General features: G+C 53.4%; 2 protein-coding genes across 4 annotated transcripts in view; one reads left to right on the plus strand and one right to left on the minus strand.

Annotated features, from left to right (window-relative positions):
• The window catches only part of NTN1 (netrin 1), a 79150-nt gene extending 72735 nt beyond the window's left edge, over window positions 1-6415 (plus strand). The window contains exon 6 of the mRNA XM_074555253.1: window positions 2178-6415. Coding sequence (XP_074411354.1) covers window positions 2178-2506 — 329 coding nt within the window. The 3' untranslated portion in view covers window positions 2507-6415. The remainder of the gene's footprint in view (window positions 1-2177) is intronic.
• Window positions 6416-9009: 2594 nt separating this feature from the next.
• STX8 (syntaxin 8) overlaps window positions 9010-17877 on the minus strand; it is a 74473-nt gene continuing 65605 nt past the window's right edge. For all 3 annotated transcript variants that reach the window (XM_074555256.1, XM_074555254.1, XM_074555255.1), the window contains one exon: window positions 9010-10297. In XM_074555256.1, coding sequence (XP_074411357.1) covers window positions 10230-10297 — 68 coding nt within the window. In that variant the 3' untranslated portion in view covers window positions 9010-10229. The remainder of the gene's footprint in view (window positions 10298-17877) is intronic.

The following is a 17877-nucleotide window of genomic DNA, read 5'->3' on the forward strand; positions in this document are numbered from 1 at the left end:
GAGCTGGACTGGATTCCCTCTTTGCTGAAACCAGTCTGGAGCAGAGCCCATCCTCACTGAAACCAGTGTCACCAGCCCAGACCAGAGCCCATCCTCACTGAAACCAGTGTGACCAGTCTGAACCAGAGCCCATCACTGAAACCAGTGTCACTAGCCCCAGCTGGAGCTGCGGAAGCTGCAGCTCCTCTGATTTTGTTCTCCTGCACCCAGGGGACCACAGCAAGGGGAGCACCATCCCCAGGAGGAACAATCACCCCCTATCACCTTCCATCTGCTGCCCCAGGGGTTTTGCCAGGGATGTTTCTCCAGGGATGCTTTTCCAGGGATGCAGAGACAGGGACAGGCCTGAGCAGGGGCTCAGTGGAACATCAGCCAGGGGAGAGCAGTTAGTTCAGCACAAAGCCCAGCTCTGTCCCAGGAGAGGGCAGCTGAAGGGCAGCCCCAAGCCCCAAAGCCAGCTTTGAACTGGGAGGCACAGCTGAGCCAGAGCTCCAAATCAGGATGGGACTGAAACCTCCTTCATGGGAAGAGAGCCTTTAAACCCAGCTTAGGTGCTTCAAAAATTCATCCTGGCCCATTTCTGCCTCTCTGCATGTCCAGTGTCCCCTGGGAGATGCTGGTCCCCGCTCAGCACTGAAACAGCCAGGCAAACACCCCTGGAGCTCAGGAGGAACTGAGCTCAGGAGGAACTGAGCGTCCTGGACGTGAGGCTGTGGGCAGAAATCCGGCTGTCAGGGCAGGCAGCTGTGCCTGCCCCAGCCAAGCCTTCCTCAAAGCTTTCACTCCTTCCACTTCATTAATAAAAAGGGAAAAAATAAGAGAGAGGGGCCTTGACATAAAAAAAAATACAGACTGTGTGTTTTAGAGCAGAGTTTCCTGTAACCGCCTCTCTTCAGTTCCTTTTCATTCATTTTCTCCATTTTGTCAGTGTGGACCCAGGCGGGTCAAAGGTTTAAGCTTTTTTGGAAAGATTTGTTTCCAAAAAATAAAAATTGGCTACTCTTCACATTTTGTTACCTTCACACCAGACAGGGAAATACATGGTCAGAGCTTAGGGTTGTTTTTTTTCCTTTTTTTCCCTTTTCCCTTTTTTTTTAATGAAAGCATCTGGCCTCCATGACACGCTCTGAAAAAAATACCCCATATATTTTGCAACGTGTCAAAAAGCTGTGCTGGGCTGCAGAGCTCTGCTTCCTCCCAGAGCCTGGAATCACTTGGTTTCAGCGACAGGGGGATGCTCCTCCATCCAGGGGGAAAACTGGACTGTTACAAGGCAAGGGGCATAGTTTCCCTGAGGTTTCTGGGAGTTCCTTCTCCCTCTGTTAATTTATACAAACAGGATTGGTCCCACTGGGGCAGCTGATATAGGCAGGTGAGTGGGCAGGGTTTACAGCTCCCAGGGCATGGAGGGAGCAGTGGGGAAAAAGGAAAAGCACAGTGATTTAGTGGCTAAAAAAGCTCTTTGTGGTGGTGCTGCACCAGCCTGTGCAGGGCCTGGCCCCTGCCTGCTCTCCCAGCCAGACCACCCTCACCTGGGGCTTCCCTGGGTCCCTCCTGCTGGGGAATCCTCACTCACAGCTGGCAAACCAACCCAGGAGGGCTGGGCAGGCCCTGCCTGGGGAAGGCATTTCCTGGGAGCTGATTTTTAGCCCTGCCCCAGGAAAGAGCAAGGGCTGAGGTTTCCTCAGTCCATGGCTGCAGAGGAGGTTACACAGCATCAGCCATGGGCTTGGAAAACATCATCATCATCATCACCATCACCATCATGATCATCACCAGCACCTTGTGCAGGGATCAGGGCTGTTCTCCCACCTCCCTCTGGCTGTGGGAGCTGGAGGTCTCCCAGTGCTCTGCCAGGACACCAGAGGTGGAGTCCAGAGCTGCCCTCTGTGCTTGCAGAGATGTTTCAGTGACTCTGCCAGGTACAGAGCTGGAGAGCATCTCCCAAGCCTGTGGTGCCCTCAGAAGCTCTGCTGGACTCTCAGATGCAGCAGTGGCTGCTCCTGTTCTTGGCGTGTGGCCTGGGGACAGTATTTTGGGGTCTCCACATCCCCTGGCTGCTGCAAAATCCCTCCTCCTCACACAGCCCATTAGGTAAGGCTTGAAGCTCATTGTCTGCTCACCAGCCCAAGCAGTAACACCTTCTCCTCTCTTGCTTGTGTGTTGTTTTTCTCCAGCTGTCCAGATCCACGTGCTGAAGGCAGAGAAGAATGCGGACTGGTGGAAGTTCACGGTGAACATCATCTCCGTCTACAAGCAGGGCAGCAACCGCATCCGGCGTGGCGACCAGATCCTGTGGATCCACTCCAAGGACATCGCCTGCAAGTGCCCCAAAATCAAGCCCATGAAGAAGTATTTGCTGCTGGGCAACAACGAGGACTCTCCCGACCAGAGCGGCATCATTGCGGACAAAACCAGCCTGGTGATCCAGTGGCGGGACACATGGGCCCGGCGGCTCCGGAAGTTCCAGCAGCGGGAGAAGAAGGGGAAGTGTAAGAAAGCCTAAAGGAGGAGGAGGAGAGGGAGAGACTGACTGTGCATGCTGCTTTGTGTAGAGCTGGGGCGGGCAGGGACCGGCTGCCAGGGCGGGCTGGGGGGACAGGGGACAGCGACCACGGCTGGGGGTGCTGGGCTTGCACCTCATATTCCAGGGGGGACAGAACCCAACAGGACCAAACAGAATCCAACAGGAGTCAACAGAACCCAACAGGACCCAACAGAACCCAACAGGACCAAACAGAATCCAACAGGAGTCAACAGAACCCAACAGGACCCAACAGAACCCAACAGGACCAAACAGAATCCAACAGGAGTCAACAGAACCCAACAGGACTCAACAGAACCCAACAGAGCCCAACAGGACCCAACATAACTCACCAGAGCTCAACAAAACCCATCAACACCCAAGAGAACCCAACAGGACCCAAGAGAACCCAACAGGACTCAACAGAACCCAACAGCACCCAACAGGACCCAACAAGACCCAACAGGACCCAACAAAACCCAACAGAACCCCAAAGGACCCAACAGGACTCAACAGGACCCAACAGAACTCAACAGAGCTCAACAAAACCCATCAACACCCAACAGAACCCAACAGGGTCCAACAGAACCCAAGAAAACTCGACTGCACACACAGACAGAGCCCACAACTGGGGTGCAGGCATGCAGCACCTGGGGCCCCCCAGCTCCCTCCTGCCCCATTGCTGAAGAACTCAGAGACACCAAACTGCCTTCCAGCTGCCAACATCTGCTGCCTCCAAAGCACGGCATGGGCACATCCACCCCGTAAGAAACTAATCAACAGCACCGCTGGAAATTAACTCCCCATCCCCAAAACACGTACTTGCAACTTAGGCTGACTGAGAGAGCTATTGTAGAGGAAACTAAACCGAGACTTTTGCTGAGGACAGACCCCAGGATCAGCCCACGGGGTCCTGGGGGGCTGTGGAATCCCACAGCCATGGCCACCACCTGGGGTGCCTGGGGCTGTGATGGTGCTCTGGGTCCACTGTAGGCACAGCCAAGAGGGGACACTGCTGGTGGGTGAGTTCCTGCTGTGCATAACTCTGGGAATGGCTCCGTGCTCAGCCCCCCACCCTGAGGATGCTGCCCCAACACACTGAAGGAGTGAGAGCCCACAGGGTGCCCTGTCCTTCTCTAGCCACCCACTTACAAGGAGTCAATAACCAGGATCCCCAAGGAAACACCCAGACTTGACAAAAAATGAGTTGGCATCCAGTTCCCACAAAGTGCCCTGAAGATCCTGCCAGTCTCAGTCCCTGAATCTCCACTGTGGCCACCCCTGAACCTCCTCCATGGGCTCGGTCCCCTCTGCTGCTGTCAGCACACCAGGAACCCTCAGCTGGCAGCAAATCCCTGCAGGGGACACCAGGGTCCTGGATGGTCACTGGTTTCACTCCCAAACCCAGAGCAGCTCTGCCCTCCCTCCCTCTGGAGCTGCAGCCCCTGACATCCCTGTGAAGGTCTTGGAGACAAAGAGGGGAGCAGAGAGTGCCAGGGACTGTCCCCATGGGCATGGGGCCAGTGCAGAGCCCACCCAGGGAAGGGGTCTCAGCCAGGAGCCAGGTGTGACCCACCTGGAGCTCTCCTCCCTCTGCTGGGGGGACAACCAGCCAATTTAAAATTCCCAATTTCCAGTCATTAATGCACTGAGCCCAGTGGAGACTGCCTCATCTCAGACTGGAGCATCCTCCCCTGGGGCACCCTGTGGGCAGGACTGGATTGGGAGCTGTGAGCCCCATGTGAGGCTGCTATCCCCATGCCAGGCTGCTGCCCCATGCCAGGCTGCTCCCCTGGCACAGCAGCCCCTGGGCAATGGGGATTTTCAATTCCACCTCCTCCAGGCAGAGTGGGAATGGATGGGCAGGAAGGCAGGGAGGGCAGGACCGTACCTGGAGGAGAGGCAAACATTAGTCGCTATGAAAAGCAAAACCTCCCTGCTATTTTTCCTTTTAGGAAACTTGGAAACATCTCTTTTATGACATTTTCCAGTGGTTTTGCCTTGTTTTATAGCAATTGACAATATTTATATAATGACATAAACCACCATAAAGCAGGGCAGCCATGTAAATAGGTGCAAAGAGGAGGCTCCTGGGGCTGCTGGAAACACCACCCGGAGGGACCCAGCTCTGCTGAGCCTCCCCTGACACCACAAGGCCCCAAAATTAATCTGGGTATTGGGAGAAAAATCCCACCCTGGACATCAAGCAGCTCCCCCCACCAAGTGTGTGTTTTCTCCCCTTTCCCACACTGGACCTGGTTTTCCTTATCTCAGACCTCAAGGAGAGCTGAGGGTTTTGCAGCCAAGGGAAGTGAAGCCACCAGGTTCTGAGGGATAAAATCTGACCTCAAGTGTCCAAATGGAGGCTTAAAGCCCCAAAACAGGGCTTGGATGCTCTCCTGCAGTCACCATCAGCTGCTGCCAGGGTGGGACAGCACATCCTCAGGCAGCCGGGATGTCCCCAAACCTCAAACGGTGCCTAAAGGTAACAGAATCCAACCCAAAGCCAGTTCTCCATGTGGAGAGCAGGAAGGAAAGGCCAGGGGACCTGGGGACTCAGGAACTGCCCATAGCACACCTGGACACCCAGGGCTCACTCCCAGTTTCCACCCTTGTCAAGCACAGCACCCTCCCAGCACAGCCTGGACACCCCAAACCCCAGGGAGACCCTCCAGCCCCTTCCCTGCTCCCACTGCTCCTGGAAGGCCCCCAGCGCCTGACCCCACAGCCCTGTCACAGCCTGGGGGCTCAGAGGGAAATGAGCTGGCACAGCAGCCTGGAGGCTGGCACAGGAGGGAAGCCCCCAGGCTTGTCCTCCAGGCCTGTCTCTCCATCCCTGCTGGAGTTTTGTGCTTTCCATCAGCCCAGGCAAACCAACACCTCACTCCATCCACGGTCCCAGTGCCCTTCATGTGCTTCCAGTAATCCTGACCTGCTGGAACTGGTGCAGCTGGAGAAGCCTTAGCTGGGAGGGCACAGCAGCCCCATTTTGGGGTCCAGAGGAGCAGCTCCTCCTGCAGCACCCCTGCTTCAGGACATCTCCATGAGGACACCCCCAGGAGAATACTCCCAGGATGACACCCCCAGGAGGACATCGCCATGAGGATACCCTCAGTGGGACATCTCCAGGAGGGCATCTCCATGAGGATACCCTCAGTAGGACATCTCCATGGAGGACACCCCCATGAGGACACCTCCAGGGGGACCCCTCTGCTGCTCCCCCAGAGGGACAGGATGCCCCCTCAGCACCTGCCTGGCCAGGGGCAGCTCTGGGGCACCAATCCCCTTCTGACCAGCCCAGACCCAGCCAGGGCCACCCAGCGCCCTGGGGACAGGAGTGGCACCCCCGGGGCAGTGGGGAAGGGGCTGTGGTGCCTTCAGGGAGGCTTTGGAGAGCAGCTGAAATGCCAAAACAATCATCACCGACCGTAGCACCCCACAGATGTGGCTTGGTCTCGTTTCTGTTTGTCTGTGTGTCCGTGCCCCTCCCACCCCGCCTCACCCCCTCACAAACCTGTGTTCCTTTTGGGGTTGTTTTATTTTGGTTTTGTTTTTGTTTGTGTTTTTTTTTTTATTATTTCTGTTAATATCTTGAACTGTAAATGTTGTTTAGTTATGACCATGGCAGACTGCTTTGGGCAATGTTTCTTTACAATGCATACTAATATATTATGGTTATTATATATGAATATATTTAATGACACGTGAAGAAGTTGTGGATTTTCTTATTGTTTTCCAAGTTGTTTCTTTTTTTTCCTTTTTTTTTCCCTTTTGTTTGTTCGTTCGTTAGATTGGCTGTAATTGACCTGAAGGAGCTTGTAACTGTTCAGCACCCCCTCCGTAGAACTAAAGTCAGAAACCAGTTGAATAAACTCTTGTAAACTGTAAAAATCTTCAGGAATTTCTGCTTTTTCCCACCCTATGGTTCAGTGAGTCTGTGGAACAAGGACGCAGGCAGGGAAATGACGGTGTCCCCTCCATCCCTGGCTCTGTCAGTGTCTCCAGGCAGGCCTGAGGTGGCACAGCTGTTTTGGACTGGCAGTCCCTGCCCTGTCCCTGCCCAGCACCCCCAGGCTGGGGCCACTGGCCTTGGGGACAGCGGGGTCACTGTGGGTGCATGGCAGGGGGTCCCCAGCAGCCCCTGTGGGCTCAGCTGTGCCCTGCAGAGGGACAGAGCCAAAACCTCTGGGACCCTGCCTGGAGCTGGGGACAGGTGGGGACAGCCAAAGTCTGCAGTCAGAACAGCCAAAGTCTGCAGTCAGAACAGCCAAAGCCTGGAGTCAGGATAGCCAAAGCCTGGAGTCAGGACAGCTGCCAGCCCCGCTCTGGCCCCATTTCTGTCCCATCCAGGGGCTGCAGAGCAGTGCTGGCCCTTCCTGCCCACCCTGCAGGGCTCCCTCAGCTCCCCCAGCCCCATCCAGGGGCTGCTGAGCACTGCTGGCCCCTCCTGCCCACCCTGCAGGGCTCAGGGCTCCCTCAGCTCCCCCAGCCCCATCCAGGATCAGCGGGGCCAGCACTGGTGCAAGGCAAGGGCTGGTGGCACTGACAGCACAGAGAGCTGGAGGTGGGGGGAACTGAGGCCAAAACCCTTCCAGGGACAAAACTCTAGGCAAAAGGTGCTGCCAAGTGCTGGGGTCAGCCCAGCTGACCTGAGCCTTCATCAGGGCCGGGAATTTATGAACCCAAAACCACGACAGAGGTGGAAATGTCAGATCTCTATTGCAGAGACAAACGGGTCACAAGTGCCAGCCCTCTGCTCCCAGGGGCAAATGGGCTCCCAGACTGCAGGTGGCCACTTGTGCAGAGGTGACACGGTGCCTCTGGAAAGGGGGGGATGAGGCCTTTCCCACAGAGGGCTGGACCTGGAGTGGTTTTCCCAGCCTGGTCCCAGCAGGCAGAGTGGGACAGGAGCCATCCACACACCCAGCTCAGCCCAGGATCCAGGGAAGAGGAAAATGCCCAGCAGCATTCCAGGATGATCCCTGCAGGAGGTGGGGATCTCTCCCAGGGCATTGGAACATCCAGGTGCCTGGGGCACACACCAGAGCTGCCCCCAGCACTGGGATTGTTGGTCTGGAAGCTGCTGAACCCCTGAGCACTCCAGGAGAGAGATGAGGAGGTGGCAGGGAAGGCCAAGGCTGGGATGTCTCTGGGCACATTCCAGGAAGATCTTTGCCTGGGAAGCCACTCCAGGTTGGCTCCTCCACTGCTGCTGGGAGCCAAACCCTGGTGTCTGTCGTATTTTAACTTTGCTTTTTCTTTAGTGGGGCAGGGAGACAGAAAAGCTTCCCTGCACACAGCAGAGTGCTGCCAAACCCACTGCTTTTTAATCAAATTCCTCACCCACATGACACGTTAAATGCTACCTAAAGGGCAAGGCTGAGAACCCTTTTGTGGCCAGCACAGTGAGCAGCTCCTGCTGTTTCCACACTTCCCTGGATCTCACAGAAAAATGTGCTGGAGGACCCAGTGGGTCAGAAAAGCTTTGAAAGCCTGGGTCAGAACAAAGTGCTGTGGAACACTGACAGGGTGAGTTCCACATCCATCCTGTGCGTCCTGGGAACTCAAGCAAAGCCCTAATTCCCTCCAGAAGAGGCAGTTTTAATTAGCAGTCCAGAAGTGACAGTTTTAATTAGCAGCCCAGAAGTGGCAGCTTTAATTAGCATCTCAGGCCCATGGTCTCCTCTGAACAAAGCCCACGTTGCTCTCTGGCTGTCACTGAAGGTCCACGGGGCTGCTCCAGAGCTGGCACTGAAATCCTGCTCCAGGTCTGGAGGCTGCTGCTGAGGAACAGCTCCAGGAGCATTCCCAGTGTCCACAGAGCTGTAGGAATGCAGGGATTTGGAACTCCTCTCCAAAACCTTTCCTTGCTTCCAGCTGGAGCAGCCCTGCCCAAAGCTCCATTGCTAATCTGACCTCAGCAGAAACTGATGAAACCCCTGCCTGTCCTCTGGAAAACCAGAGCACATCAAACCAGCCCTGCCTGCCCCTGCCGCCACTGACAGCCCCGAAACATCCCTCCAAGAAAGCTGAGCAGGCACAGCCTGGGCTGCACTTGGGAAGGCTCCAAGGGTTTCACACAGACAGCCCCAGAGGAGCTCCAGCCTCCAGCTCTGAGGGTTGAGGATGGGCACAGAGCCCTGGCTGAAGCTGCATCTATGGGCCTTTCTCTCCCCCAGGCTCCTCTCTCCTGTCCCTCCCTGGGAGCACAAAGACAGGGAAACCTCTCTGGATCCAGCAGACAGCTCCCACAGCTGCAGGACATGGCACCACCTGTGACAGATGAAGAAGAGAAGCTCTGGATCCCTGGGATCCCCGATGAGGGCCAGCTCTTGCAAGAGTGGCAGATCTGCCATAATACACACAAAGTCTGACAGAAATTGCTTATTTCCTTCTCCAGACCAGCTCTTAGGACATGGCAGCGTTGGATAAATCATTCACAGACAACACAAGATAGGAGGAAACAATAAAACCCCAGGCAGAGAAACTGTATAGAAATGGATCAGCTTTAATCAGTATTTATTGCTTGCTCTATTAATCCTGAAATCAAACTGACATTTGTAACAAAATAATTATTCTCTTGGCCAGAAGCAAACATTTAATACTTCTTTTTCATTAGTTTTGAAACAGGTAATCCTTCCTCTCAGCTGTAGAAGGGTGTGAGAAGCTGTCAAAGGAAGAGCCAGAGCTCAGTGAGGACGTTAATTGTGGTGCATCTCCCAGGGCCAGGCTGGCAGAGCCTCTGGGGAGCACACACGGGCAGAGCTCTCACTCTCACAGGCTGGGCTGAGTCCTGCTGCTGTTCAGTTCCCATCTGAGATCAGTAACTCCATCCCTGGAGATCAATAACGCACCCATAACCGTCCCTGGAGATCAATAACCCACCAATGACCATCCCTGGGGATCAATAACCCACCAATGACCATCCCTGGGGATCAATACCCCAGCAAGCCTCCCCCAGGCTGAGCACTGACCCAGTCCCCATGGTTCTGTGCAGCCCAGGGGCTCCTGCAGGGCTGTCCCTTCCCATCCTGGGGGAATCCAGAGGCAGCCACTCCCCAGGACATTCCCTGAATGGAGCATTTCCCTCTGCAGGAGGGATCCCAGAGCAGGGAATGTGGCTGTTCTCCACAGCACTCCTGCATTTCGGTGTTTGGAGCCCCTGGCATGTCTGAGCTCAGGAGATGGGCAGGGCAGCAGCACCAGCTGGGCCCAGGTGCAGGAGAGGTGGGTCCATCCCACAGCTGCAGCTGCCTGAGAGCCAGGGGAAGGTGGGAAGAGTGGGATGAAATCCTGTTAGTGCGATGAAATCCTGTTGGATTGAAATCCTGATGGGATGAAATCCTTTCCCACTGAAATCTTGCAGATCTCACTGAGCTCCTTGGCCAAGGAGAGCGGGGCTGCCTCAGGCTGCTGCAGTGGGGTCATTCCCAGCTGTGGGTTTGTCCAGGCTGCTGTAGTAGGGTCATTCCCAGCTGTGGGGTTTGTCCAGGCTGCTGCAGTGGGGTCATTCCCAGCTGTGGGTTTGTCCAGGCTCCTGCAGTGGGGTCAGTCCCAGCTGTGGAGATGGTTCAGTTTGCTCAGTGGGGTCATTCCCAGCTGTGGAGTTTGTTCCCAGCGATGGATGGAGCTCATCCCTGCCCTCAGCAGGTCCCTGCCCGAGCCCTGGGGCTCCCCTGGAGCAGCTGCCCCAGCAGGGTCGGGGTTACCCCGTGGGCCAGAGCGCGACCACGGCGATGGCGATGAGCAGCAGCACGATCACCACCAGCATCCCTGCAGGGACACAGCAAGGCTCAGCATTTCTGTGTGTGATTCAATTCCTCCTCCTCCCCCTGCTCACCCCCACAGGCCTGCACTGGTGACCTGAGCACAGACCTAGACCCAAATCCCACATTGGCAGAGGGGTTCCTTCCCTTCCTGACCCCACAAATCAGAATTTCCCAGCAGGGCTGTGGGGTACCTTCCTCCCTGCACATCTGCCACAGAAACACCAAGGGATGTGTTTAACTCACAGCCAGGCCAGCTGAGCTTTGCTGGAATCCCTCTGTACCATCCCACTGGGGCAAAGGATTATCCAGGAGGAAATCCACACTGCAGCAGGAAATTGTTTCCAACACAAAGTACTCCCGCTTTCAGACAGAACTCTGTTCAGGGCTGGGCTGTCAGGCACGGACCTGACCTGGGGAACAGGGATCATCCAGCCCTGAGAGAACCCCACAGTGCCCTGCCCCACCTCTGTATGCCCCATCCTGCCCCAAACCCACTGAACCTAGCTGAGGTCAATGACAAATGAGATTGTACAAAATGGGATCCCTCCCCTCTCCTTAATTCCCCATTTCTCCCCTTAACTCTCCTCTTTCTCTCCCATTTTTAGAGGAAAGGAAGAAATGTTTGAGTGAGAACACCCTGGATCCACCTCCCAAACCACCCCCAATAAACAAACTCCTCACCCAGCTGGATCCCTGTGCTGGGCACTGCCATTCACCCCCATGGGCATCCCCTGGGCTTCAATGATCTTTTAATTAGGAGGCTTTCATTGGTGTTCAGTATCTGCTGTGTGCAGTCTCCCTGCCCGAGCTGAGGGAATGCAGAGGCTTCCAAGAGTGGAAAACCTGTCCCTTCCTCTCTCTGCTCACTGAGGACTATTACTCAACCACTCACAGTATTTACAAGTCCAGCTCATGGCAATTAAAAAAGGATGTATTGAAATAAACTCCTCCTTCCACACTGGAAAAGGATATTAGACACTGCTTTTTGTAAATAGTGTCATGTTTTCTATGCCGAAACTATTCCTCTGCCAGGGGGCCAGGATTTTTTTTTTCCAGGGAAATAAGAGTTGCCACCAGCAGGATTTTTTTCTCTTATGCTCAGCTGAAACCATTTGTGATCCCATCCATCCCTGCCCTCTGGCAGTGGGAGCCATTCCCCGTGTCCTGTCCCTCCATCCCTTGTCCCCAGTCTCTCTCCAACTCTCCTGGAGCCCCTTCAGGCCCTGCAAAGGGCTCTGAGCTCTCCCTGGGGCCTTCTCCTCTCCAGGCTGAGCAGCCACAACTTCCTCACCCTTTCAGTCTCAATTTTTTTACACCTTAACATACATTTTAGAGTTTTCCACAGAGCCAGAAGCAAATAAGTTGCCTAAATAGGGAAGAAGTAAGATCTGATAAAGCTGCCACATTCCCATTCTCTGTTATGTTTTGCACTGGAGGGAGAAGTTTTAGAGGGTGCAAATCCTTCACACAGTTTCAGTGTAACAGAGTTTATGGACTGCAGCAATTAAGAGACAACCGAGATCAGCTGCTTGGAAAATATTCCCTAGGTGTGAATTACTAATGATACAGAGGGGAGTTAATGGGGTGTAATTATTCTTTGACAAGTCCCAAGAAAAACTGCACATAAACCCCAAATTATCCGCAGCAGGAAGGCTGATAAAGGATTGCTGATGGGCAGTGCAGAGGGAGGGAACTGCAAGGCACACACTGAGAGAGGGGACAGCAAAGTGAAACAAACCTTGTTCAACCCCTGGGAAAAGACTGGAATTCAAAAATCTGAAGCCAAAAAGGTAAAGTGCTGTCCTTGTCCCAGCTGAGGGACACAGGGACACCAGGACAGGAGCACAGGGCTGTCCCCAACACACAGCTCCAGGGACACAGGGCTGTCCCAGCACACACACATCCCCAAGCTCCCCTCACACCACACAGAGCAGCTGCTGCACACATTTCCCCCCTGAACTACAGAGCAGCAGATTAGAAGGATCTGAAGGTTTTAAACCTGAGTGTTTCACATGCTTTCCCCACTGAAGTTGTGGATGGGATCTGACAGGAATTCTGCATTCTGAGGTTCCTGCCTGCTTTGCCTTTTTTTTGCTGAAATGCTATGAAATATAAATATTCCTCCTGACAAGAAACCCTCAAAGAGAGGCTCAGGAATCAAAACCATTCTTAAAGTCAACAGGAGTCAGAAGAGAACAAAGGAAAGGCTCTCATGCAACAGGAAACATTCCAGAAATACAAATCCCACCTGCATCCCAGGGAAAGGTGGGAAGCAGAAGTCCCTGTGCAATTACTGAGCAAGTAATCAAGGCAGGCTGCAATAAATGCCATGCTCCTGAAAATCCCTGTGTTAGAGGCTCTGGGGCAGTGCTCCAGCTGCTGATCCATTGCTGATCCCATTGCTGATCCCAGTGCTGACCCCACTGCTGATCCACTGCTGATCCCAATGCTGATCCCAGGGCTGATCCCAGTGCTGATCCCATTGCTGATCCCACTGCTGATCCATTGCTGATCCCAGTTCTGATTCCACTGCTGATCCCTCACTGCTGATCCCAGCGCTGATCCCAGTGCTGACCCCACTGCTGAGCCCATTGCTGATCCCAGTGCTGATCCCTCACTGCTGATCCTCACTGCTGGTATTCCCTCACTGGAGATATTCAGACAGCAAACACAACCATGTGAATGTTGGGTCCTGAAGTAAATGCTGATTTCAGCCCATTAAAAGAATTCTAAGGCATGTGCATGTGTGTGGCTCCTGTGCCCTGACTTCAGCAGCTGCAGGGCAGCATCCAAGCCCATTTCAGCAATGCCCAACTTGCATCTGGCAAATCCCACCCCAAAACTGACAATGCCCTGGTCCTGAGCCTGCAGAGAGGAGTTGCAGCCCTGCACCAAGCCCTGAGCATCCCCAGCACCTGTCAGTGAATATTTCCAGGAACAGCAGCTCTCCTTGGGGTATTCCCTGTCTTTCCTGATGATTTGAGTGTAGTGTCACTCCCAGGTTCAACACTGGTGTCTTTTATAGATGATAAAATAATAATAATAATAAATAGCATGGTCAGACTTTAAAGAGCCTGTATAGCATTCCATCATCTGGAAAAGGCAGCTTGGTTCAGGCCAAGGAAGTTATATTCCCACAGAACTGTCTATCCAGAAGTTTATGAGTAAGTCTTCTTTTATAAGGGACATGAGCAGTAACTTTAAACACATAATTGTTGTTTTATAGGGCAGCAGAGAGGCAGGGCAAGGATGGGACCTTCAGCACGAGGCCTGGCTGCTTTCCTCCGGGACTTCTATTTAATATCACAGCTTTAAAGAACCCAAACTTTATCTGCTGTTTCAGTGAGTTAATTTTAAGCCCGTGTTGCCAGATATATGGCAGAAACCCTGCCCAAATCCCCTCAAACCCTGCTTTGGGAGGCAGAGAGAACCAGCCTGGAGGCTGGCCCTGAACCCTCTGCACATACCTAAAGCACTGCTTTCACATGGCAAGCACCCCAAGAAATCCATCTTGCTGCCCTTTATGTCCCCTACAGGAGAGCCAAGCCCTTTCTCCCCCAAAAGCCATAAAATCCTTTCCCTCCAACACTTTCCCCATGCTGGGGATTCCATTTGTGCTGCATTAAGAAGCACTTGAGCAGAAATCCCACGCTATTAAGCTGCCTTGTGTGTGACTACAGCCCCGTTCCTACACCTGCAGCTCCGAGCCCACCTCTCTGGAGGTTTTCCTTTATTAGTTTTGTGACAGCCAAACGTTTTCTTGGGCGAGAGGGCCGGGGAAATGCTGCTCACCCTCCCGCCCCAGGAACCCGGCCCTTATTGCTTTTGACCTTCCCTTTCAACTGCTCTGCCTGCAGAAATCCAACACTGCCGTTGTACCTCGCGGCCCTGACACCAAAATCATTGGCAGCTCTCAGAGAAATCAAGAGCAGGCTGCGCCAGGTTATTAAAGGCTCCAAATGTTCATGTGTTTCATTGGCTCTAGAGGAGGGGGAGAAGGCACTCCTCAGAAAAGCTGAGCTCCTTGGAAACAACAATATTGCATTATGAATTCCTTATTTGGGAGAAAGAACAGCCTAGGTCGTTTCTGTGTGAAATGAAAAGGCTCTGGGTCCGTGAGTTATTGCACATTTGGAGCTGTTCATGCTATGCCAGATTAACCCGAAAAAACAATTTATCTGAGGGGAAGGTGCAGACTTTGTTTGCGCACTTTAACTCCTCCATCAACATTATTTCACACGCCAGAAATTGCATTTTTGTGGGCTTTGGTCATCTCAGGTTGGAGCTGGGATTCCCTCTGGGTGCACAGATGAGTTTGGGGCTAACACCAGCTCTGGTCAGTGCCTGGAGATCCCTCAGGTCACTGACAGAAGGGTCTGTGGGCAAACAAAGTGGGGCTAAAATCCAGCAGGGTGAGAAGCATCCCTACCACCAGAAATCAAACATCACACCAGCAGAGAAGCAGCGTGGAGTGAGTTTCTATCCAAACCTTTCTGACTTCAGCCATCAAATAACCCCAAACTTCGGGTCCCAAACCCCACGTGCAGCCTGGCTGAGGGCAGGCAAGCGAGAGAAGTGTTTCTGTAATCTATTATTGTTACCCTTCCATTTGCTTCTTTGTTAATCTGTTTTTCAAGTCTCAGACCCATGCCAGGTAATGCCCTGGACTGCTTCCAAGCACAACTGCCCCGAAATCCCAAATTCCTTCAGGAGTGGCACAAGCCCAAGCTCACCCTGAGCTCGGGGCTCTGCTCCCAGCCTCCAGCTGCTGCTCAGGTTTCAGCTGCTCCATGGCAAGGTCACCTCCTGCTTTGAAGGCTTTGGGGTGCCCCATTTGTCTGTGAGTCTGCTGAACCATCCCTGAGCTCCTGCTCTGCCCTGGGAACCCGAGCTCAGCAATGGCAGCTCAAAGGAGAGTTTCCCATGGAAATGAGGAAATTTAAATGATTTGCCCTTCTGAGGCACCAGAAGTGAAGCTCAGAGACAGACATTTGTTCGGAGCTGAAGGCAAGGCAAGAGCACAGCAAGAAGTGAACTGTCACAAGTTTCAACTTTCAGAGGAGTCTGTGGGAAAGGGAACACTTGGAGCTAAATCTGTACCTCCTTTAAATAGCAGCAGGTAGCTGGGAGAGGACAATGGTGGAGAAATGGTTCAGGTACCTCTGAGCCACAGTGACTGAACCAGAGAGCTTTAAAGGAATCACACCTGAACAGCTCGTGCAAAAACACTGGGAAATAAAATCATTGCCTGCACTCACCACTGCATCAGGAGCAGGCATGAGAGGCAGCACTTCCCCATCCCAAAAACCCCAAATCAACCCAAAACTGGCAGCCTCAACCCACCTCTGCCTGTTGTGAGGGGTAGCCTGGGGAAGAGCTGTGCAATCACCCAGCCTCAAGCTGGAAACATCCTCATGGATTTTCCTTTTGTTCCTCTGAGTGACTTCACAACTTTCCTTGCTTGGCCCCACACCATCACCAGACTCTTTCCAGCCCCAAAGGTCACTGGCAGATGTGGTTAGTGGATTTCTTTGCATGTGGTTTGTTTTCCTTCCCCCTTTTTTTTTAATTAAACAAGCACACACAGCCACAGTTTCCAGCTGTCCTTCCTCCAGACTCCTGGGCATCCTTTCCCTCACATCAGGGACAGCCAGGAGCAGGAGCAGCTGAGGGAAATTCAGCATTTCTGAGCAGCAGAGCTGCAGCCTGAAATGGCACCTGTGGAAGTGTCACACACCTCAATGTGCACAGAAGGCTTCCCAGGAGAAAGGAAACAAAACAGCACAAAAGAGAGCACAAAGGTTCTAAAAATCCCTTATTTCATATGAGGTCACTCAGCTCACTCCAGTGAGCCCAACCAAGCCCAAGGTGTCACCTGAACCCTTCTGCTCTGGAAAAACCAGCAGGAAGGGTGAGAAAGCACAGGTTAAACTGGGATACCCCCATCTCCAGCAGAAGTTATCCCCCAGGCCATGAGCTATGAGGAACAGCAGGGTTTGCCATGAATGGTGCCATAGAGCACCACCCATAGAGGTGGGGAGAGCAGCTGGGACCAGGGAGTGCAGCACAGCCAGGGAAAGCTCTCCTGGCCACAGGAAATCCAAGGTTCCTGATGGAAAACCCAGCCAGGTGGGACCTTGGGCAGCAGCAGCCACAGAGCACTGAGGAGATTTCTCACTGCAGTGTCACTCCCCAGCCTGGGAGATTCACCAGCGAATCCCAGGGCTGGGGCCATGCCCTGAGGCTGGGGCTCTCCCATTCCCTGTCTCCATGGTCCTTCTCCAGCTCAGTCTCCCTGCCCAGCCCCAGCCCCAGCTCCAGCAGAGCATGCAGCAACCCAGCCCAGCTGGCAAACTCCAAAGGGTTTTCCTGAAAGGAAGGGTCAGAGCCCAGCCCTGCTACCTGCAGCAGCCTGGGGACAGGCAGAAGCTGTGACAGATGATCTCAGCAGGGAACTGCTGTCCCTGCACCACTCTCCCCAGTAAAAACAAACGGGCAAAGAGAAAGAATCAAATTAAAGGGCAGCTCTGCTGGCCTGGCACACAAGGGACATCTGCCTACGTCCATCTGCCACCAGCCCCACACCCTGGCTTTGTTTTTGGTGGGGTCACTTGTGTGCCATTGTGGCTGCCTGAACTGCCTCCCCAGGACACCAGGGCCAGACAGGGAAAAAGGTGGGAACGTGGGGAGAAGGAGGAGGCAGCCACCAGCTCTGCTCAGATGCATCACTAAATTGTCCCATCAGGCAATCACCCCAAATCACTTGGGAAAGGATTCTCTTTTGCCTCTGCCTTTGTTTTTCACCCTGGCAAGGGCTGGGATCACTCCCTCCCTGCTTACATGGACGTATCAAAGCACCAAAATGCTTCCAAAGGGTTTCCAGCATCCCATGAAAAAAATAAACAAGAAATAAAAACAATCCCAGCTCAGCCAAACGAGTGGAACAGCAACGGCAACAACCTCAAAGTTTTACTGATCCATCTGATCCTGCAGGGACAACCTCCCCACAAGGCACTGAGCAAGAAGAACCGACACTCAAAAAGATTAGACTCTGTTCATGTCACTCATTCAAGGTGGATTAAGTGCTCCTGAAGGCTGCTCCATGTGTCTCCCATTTGCCCAAGTGCCCTGCTCCCCCAGGAATTGCAGGAACTGCTGGAAATGGGCTCTGCTGGCTGCCCCGTGCCTGGGCTGCCTGGCTGAGTGCTCGGCAGGGCTAAGATTTTCATACAAATTGCAAAGCTCCTAAATGGCTTCCTCAGCACAGGGCCAGGGGTGGAAACGGGAGAATCGTTAATGATTAGTTCCTTATGGCTCCCACATTCTTGAAGCATATTTCTCGCAGTCCCTGGAACACTCCTGCATTCTTGATTGCAAAATGGCAATAAGTGATTTCCTTTAAAAGCCTCGTCTTTTATTGAAATACTAAAAATACCCCACTAGCCCCAGTGCACTGCAGCCTCTCTCTTTCCTGGACAGGCCCCATCAGCCCTGATGAATTCTGTTTTGAAGACAGCAATAAACATTTCAGCATGGGCCGTTCAATCCACTCCATAATAGATCTTGCATTTCCAGTGGAGTCCT

Source organism: Zonotrichia albicollis, chromosome 19, assembly GCF_047830755.1.
Source record: "Zonotrichia albicollis isolate bZonAlb1 chromosome 19, bZonAlb1.hap1, whole genome shotgun sequence".
Classification (NCBI taxonomy): domain Eukaryota; kingdom Metazoa; phylum Chordata; class Aves; order Passeriformes; family Passerellidae; genus Zonotrichia; species Zonotrichia albicollis.